Raw genomic sequence first — 6,688 nt, forward strand, 5'->3', positions numbered from 1 at the left:
TTTGAAAAGAAGGTTTTAATTTCGATTACTTTAAAACTGTAAGTTTGTACAAATAGAAACATATGCATTCTCAGGCCAGCAGGTATTGAAAGGGTTAACTAATGACTGGAACAAGTAAATGAATAAAAGAATGTCTCCCTGACTGAAGACATGTTGAACTGTGTGAAGTATTCAACAAAGAAACATAGTTGGGTTTTTTTGCAATAAAAACATCTAAACCAAATTTTTTCATTAACCCCCAAAATACTACTGTGAATCCCCAAAAGCCCTGTATGGACCGCCAGGTATGGATTAGACAGTTTAATAGAATCTGGTGAGATGCATGGCTGAATCATGCTCCATGCCATTGCTGGAATGGTTTCTACGTCTGGATGCCCTTCATAATTATTTCATTATTGCCCACAAGGGGCTAAACATAGAGGGAACAAACAAGGACAGACAAAGGGATTAAGACGATTACATCGACCCCAGTGCGCAATTAGTACTTATTTAATCGACCCCGAAAGTATGAAAGGTAAAGTCAACCTCGGCATAATTTGAATTCAAAATATAAAGGAAGATGAAATACCGCTAAGCATTTCAACTGGTGTGCTAATAATCCTGCCAGCTCGCCGAGCTTCATAATGCCAACCACTTTACAGTGTGTACTGGGTGCTTTTTGCATGACCCCAACATTAGTGGAATTACCAAATAAATTGCAAGACAGAAAAGGACAAAAAAAAAAGGAAAGAATATGAAAAAAAAAACTGTAAAATCTTATTGAGAAAGAACGAAGACAAGTCAATTAAATGAAAATATGCTTTTTACCAATTTTTTTAACCAAAACATTCCAAATCACATTGTTTTCTCTTGAGAATATTAAAAAAAAAAATTTTTTTTTTTTTTAAACTTTCATTAAAATTCTTTATCAAAATTCCAAGTTCAGAAATCAATTTTGAGACATTTTCACCACATTTTGATAAAACGTTTAGGTCAATTTTGTCACCTGATTGATGTCGTGTGTGTGTGTGTGTGTATATATATGTGCATGTATGTGCGTGTGTGTGCATGTATGTGCGTGTGTGTGTGCATGTGTCTGTGTATATGTGTGTGCGCTTGTGTGCATGTGTGTATATGAACTCAGTTGTTATTCTTAAAACTGATTTAAAGTAACATTACTTTAACTTATACACACACATTAGATACATACATATATATATATATATACATACATACATACACACATTATATATATATATATATATATATAGATATATATATATACATGTATGTATGAATATAGATATATGTGTATATATACGTGTATGTATGTATGTATGTATCTATGTATATATGTATGTATATTATATGTATGTATGTATATGTAAGATATGTAATGTGCAGCTTCTCTGACAATGTAAAGTCTCTCTTCTCATTACACCATCTCACACTTTATTATTTCTACTTTTGTGTTTCCCTGTTAGAGTCTTTAATTTGACTGTGTTAGAGGATTCTGTCATGTCTGTATTAAGAAGCTTGTAAAGGTTTTCATTCGATGGAGATCTGCTGCCCTCTACTGTTGCCGCAAACATGGGTTTCTTTTGATCCACAACATCTGCCACAGTACTGCAGCCCTCGCCAGGTTTGTCCGCATCTGATTCCATGTTGGACGGAGCAGTTGGAAGCATTGAGTTATCACTTGGTGATTTTTTTAACCCCGAAGAAATTCTCTTGGTAGCTGGAAGTTTCCTCACTCTCGCTGTGTCACAGAAACTCGCGGCATGTTCACCATTCGAGCTTCGGTCTGACAACTGACCATGCTCATTGTCAATGTCATCAATGAAACTGGAACCATCCGAGTCTGTCACAGCTATGACATCGCTCTCATTCCCATGGCTAAAACTACTGTTTGTTGCGCTACAGCTCAGCACATCAATATCCTCATCAGCCTTCATATTGTTTGGCCGACCCTCATCTGGTTTTGAAGCCAACACATCTGCATCCTGAATGTCAACGAGACCAGCAGATGCTTCCACGACATTTGTGACCACTGCTGATGATGAAGAGACTATCTCGTCCAGCGGTTCGCAAGTCTTTATGCTGTCCAGCCAGTTCCAACAGCGGCGCGAGTTTTCTTCCAAATAAATACGTTCATCCTGCACATTACTGTAACCACCAAGTCGAAGTTCTTCAAGTTTAGCCTCGGCCAGAGACACCATTAGCGTGTCGTCCGGCAAGTCTTTTTCGTTGATCACCACATGACTGCGCGTACGATGGATTCTTGGTGGCGCCCTCACTCTTCGCAGGCGCCGCGGCGAGGACGAATTGGAGTAGGAGTGGTCGCTTGTACACTGCAAAATATGTTTCGGTCTCTCTGAAGCCGCTGCTGGACAGTGTGGACTTGTGGAAGAGAAATGACCAAATTCAGAAGGCTGCAACGGCTGTGAAGAAGCACTGACAGGTGGGTGGGAGGAATCATTGTACTGAGGGTACTGTTGCTGGTGGTGGTGGTGATGGTGGTGGAGGTTATGGTGGGGATGGTGGGAATTTTGGTTGTTGTGGTGGTGGTGCTGCTGGTGGTGGTAGTGGTGCTGGTGGTTCGAATGGTGGTGGTGGTGATGGTGGTGGTGTCGAATCTGATGATGTGGATGCTTTGTGTGAGGTGAAGCTACCAGCGAACTATTTTGCAAATGAAGGCAGCCAGGACAATGAACCGATTGATTGTGAAGGCTACCACCACCACCACTGCCACCGCCACCGCCACCACAACCACCCCCACAAGCTGTACTATTGGTCACTTCTTCCATATTCCCACACACATCTCCTCTTCCTACAGTACAGCTGCCACTGTTAGCCAACCCATCTACACCACTTCCGCCACTGACCACACCCGAATTACTCGGCGTCGGAAGAACTCTTTGATTGTTTGTCACAAAATCTCTCCAACTTGGTGGTTTAGGAGGTTTCAGTTGAAACGCTAAACACTCATTCTTCAAAGAATTTCGATACATTTTCTCCTATTTTTATTTATTTGTTTTTCCTTAATTTAATGTTGATTGGCTAATAAATACATAATTGGGTGAAAAATGCTTCGGTTCTGAGGGGACAAAGAAAAATCGTTGCACAAGTGCAGAAGAAGATTCCACTTCAATATTTGTGTGGGGCCACAGAAAGAGAGCAGAAGCTACTAAGTTAATAATTCTGAGGAAATGGAGCTGTGGAGACGGAGCAGAAGATTCCACTTTTATATTGGTAAGAATGAGCTGGAAACTCCACTCAAATATCAGTGAGGCTGAGCAGGAAATTCTACTCAAATACTGCTGAGAGTGAGTGGGAAACTCCACTTGAATATTGGTGAGATTGAGCGGTAAACTTCACTCAAATATTGGCAAGTAAGCAGATTTCGTTCAAATATTGGTGAGATTAAGCAGACAGTTTCGTTTAAATATTGTTGAGACAGAGTAAATATTTAAATGAGAACTTAAATATTGGTGAGATGGATCGGAAGATTCCACTTTCATTTGATACACTGTTTTAACAATGTCATATCTTTCATCACAGTGTCAAATACCAATTAGAAAACTTCATCATTATTCAACCACTTAAGATATTTTGGAGTTTTTTTTTTTTTGGCAAGAAATATCTTCGTTGTCGCAAGTGTTGTCTGTTGAAAGACTACAACAGAAGAAATGGTAAATAATTAGATTGGTTGCAGAGCAAGTAGGGATCTTAATTTGGCTGGGTCCACATCTGTCTGGTCAGTACAGAAACATAATTATCTCCTAATATAATGATGAGCGTAGTGTTTTTATATATTTGTATATATATATATATATATATATATAGAGAGAGAGAGAGAGAGAGAGAGAGAGAGAGAGAGATATTTGTTCAAAATCACAGAGTAGTAGTAGGACGGAATAGGAGAAAGAGTGGTATAAGTGAAGGGAGAGGAGAGAAAATAGTAATTCAGTGAAGGAGAGGTAGTGAGAGTTATAGCCCTGACTGAGAGAAAGTGAGAGAAAGTAAAAGCAATGGAGAAAGGAAGGGGTGAAAAAAAATCAGCATTTCAACTCCGTGTGAGTATGTGTGTGTATGTAAAAGGGAGGTGTGTGTGTGTGTGTGTGTGTGTGTGTGTGTGTGTGCAATGGAAATGGGATGGTGAACATTCAATGCTGAAAAGAAAAATCAAACAGCATTTCAACTCTGTTTGAGTATATGTGTGTATGTATGTGCATGTACAAGGGAAGTATGTGAATGTGTGTATGTGTGATTATTGTATACCTTATTTATACATAAAATACTGCAATTAGCCGTCATTTCTGACGGCACAGGGTCAGCTAGTAATAATAATAATAATAAAGTCGGCCAACATCCATTACAACCAATTTGGGGGTGTCTGTTTTTTGACTTATCTTCCTTTGCTTTCTTCCTTTCTTTCTTTTTTTTGTTGTTTTTTTAAGAAAAAATGTTTGAAGAATATTAATCACTTTTTTAGTCTGGTATCACATCAAGAAAACTCCTCTGTAAAGTCATAAAGACCTGCAAAAGAAGAAAAAAATATATAAAAAACTGAGAAAAAAAAAGATGGTTCAACAGAACTTAACAACAACAACAAAAAAAAACATTAACAGTCAAGTTTTTTTTTCTTTAACCTATTCTAAATCAGAGGCAATTCTTAATAATCGATTGATTAATAAATACATAATTAGATAAAGTATGCTTTGGTTCAGATGAAGAGAGAGAAAATATACTATTACAGAGATGTAACTTAAAACTAGATTTAGAATTCTAAAGTTAAATACAAAAACACTTTCTACTTATGTTTTAGTCTGATTAAGACGACAGTAGGATCTACGGATCATGGCTTTTTCATTCAGCCTCACAAGAAGAGATCAGTATAACAAGTAATGTTAACATCAAAGATTCAGAATTCTTTCAGACAGCCTAAAATGATCATATGTTAATGGAAAATCTCAAACTTTAATTAAGATATGCAGGAAAGCAAACTTCTTAAACCAGTCACAACCAGCAATACTGGAGCACCGCCTTCAGTCGAAGTAATCAACCCCAGGACGTATTCTTTGTAAGCCCGGTACTTATTTTATCAGTTTCTTTTGCCAAACCACTAACTTACATTACAGGGATGTAAACACACCAACATTAGTTGTCAAGTGATGGTGGGGGTGACAAACACAGACACACAAATATATATATATATATATGTATGTATGTATGTATGTATGTATATATACGACAGGCTTCTTTCAATTTCCATCTACCAAATCTACTCACAAGGCATTGGTCAGCCCGAGGCTATTGTAGAAGACACTTGCCCAATGTGCCACACAGTGGGATTGAACTCAGAACCATGTGGTTGGGAAGCAAGCTTCTAACAACACAGCCATGCCTGCATCAGCACAACTTAATGTCTGTTTTCCATGCTGGCATGGGTTGTTTGATAGGAGCTGACAAGCCAGAGAGCTGCACCAGGTCCCAATTGTCTGTTTTGAGAAAATGATAATATGTCATATGCACAAGTATGGCTGTGTGGTAAGCAGTTTGTTTTGCTTCCCAACCACATGATTCCAGGTTCAGTCCCACAGCATGGCACCCTGGGCAAGAGTCTTTTACTATAGCCTCAGGCTGACCAAATCTTTCTCAGTAGGTTTGGTAAATGGAAACTGAAAGAAACTCATCAAATATATATATGTATGTATGTGTGTTTGTGTTTTGTGCTTTGTCTCTCTGCTACTTGACAACCACTGTTGGTTTGTTTACATCCTCATAACTTAGCAGTTTGGCAAAAGTATCTGATAGAATAAACACTTATTTAACAAAAAAGAAAAAAAAAGCAAGTACTGAGGTTGATTTGTTTGACAAAAACACCCTTTGAGGCAGTGCCCCAGCATGGCCACAATCCAACAACTAAGACAAGATAAAAAAAAAACAGATGCTGTGATGTTCATGCTTTTCTTAAAAGCATTCACTGCTACCTCGTATGCACATAAGTGAAACAGATTTAACCCAAGCACCAAAACTGGGTCAAAGAAGAATCAGTTTGCCAAGACGATGCTGCATACCAGAGTCTGCTAGATACACCAGCCATTAATAATGATTTCTTTTGTTTAGGCACCAGGCCAATGCTTCAGCAGGAGGCAACGGAGGGGTGGGTGAGGCGGAGGGAATATCTTACATGGTACATGCTTCCAGTCAGACAGCACACCTAATCTGACAATTCTCTTGAATCTATCTCTTCTCCCCACCCCACCCCACCCAAATATCTATTCTTTTCTTTTATTCATTATCATGATTCCTCTATTTTCTGTTTCACCCACAAAATGTACCCTTTTACAAATTTTCCTTTCAGTGTACCCTCTTTAACTTTTCCAACGTTACCCCAATGTTTTAAGACTCTTTTGTCACTGCTTATATTTCTGTTGAAGTATGCTGCCCTGAGTTTTAAATTAATTTTGAAATTAACGAAAAATTTTGTGAAATAACTGTTGTTAATAAGTAGAGCTATGGAGTCAAAACAAAAAACTTCGACTCTGACTCCTCTACTATTGGCATCTCTGACTCCGACTCCTCTATGTAATTAAGTGATTGTCTATTTTACTGACTCCGACTCCTCTATGTAATTAAGTGATTCTGTCTATTTTACCGACTCTGACTCCTCTAAGCATCCACTACACTCTCAGAGTGGTTGGCG

The 6,688-nt window shown here is 38.3% G+C and overlaps 1 protein-coding gene across 2 annotated transcripts in view; it reads right to left on the reverse strand.

Annotated features, from left to right (window-relative positions):
• Nucleotides 1-765: 765 nt before the first annotated feature.
• Nucleotides 766-6,688, reverse strand: part of LOC149132608 (uncharacterized) — a 26,046-nt gene continuing 20,123 nt past the window's right edge. For both annotated transcript variants that reach the window (XM_089362224.1, XM_089362223.1), the window contains exon 2: nucleotides 766-4,518. In XM_089362224.1, coding sequence (XP_089218350.1) covers nucleotides 1,425-2,990 — 1,566 coding nt within the window. In that variant the 5' untranslated portion in view covers nucleotides 2,991-4,518 and the 3' untranslated portion in view covers nucleotides 766-1,424. The remainder of the gene's footprint in view (nucleotides 4,519-6,688) is intronic.

The sequence above is a fragment of the Octopus bimaculoides genome, chromosome 14 (genome assembly GCF_046866305.1).
Source record: "Octopus bimaculoides isolate indiv1 chromosome 14, ASM4686630v1, whole genome shotgun sequence".
NCBI lineage: Eukaryota > Metazoa > Mollusca > Cephalopoda > Octopoda > Octopodidae > Octopus > Octopus bimaculoides.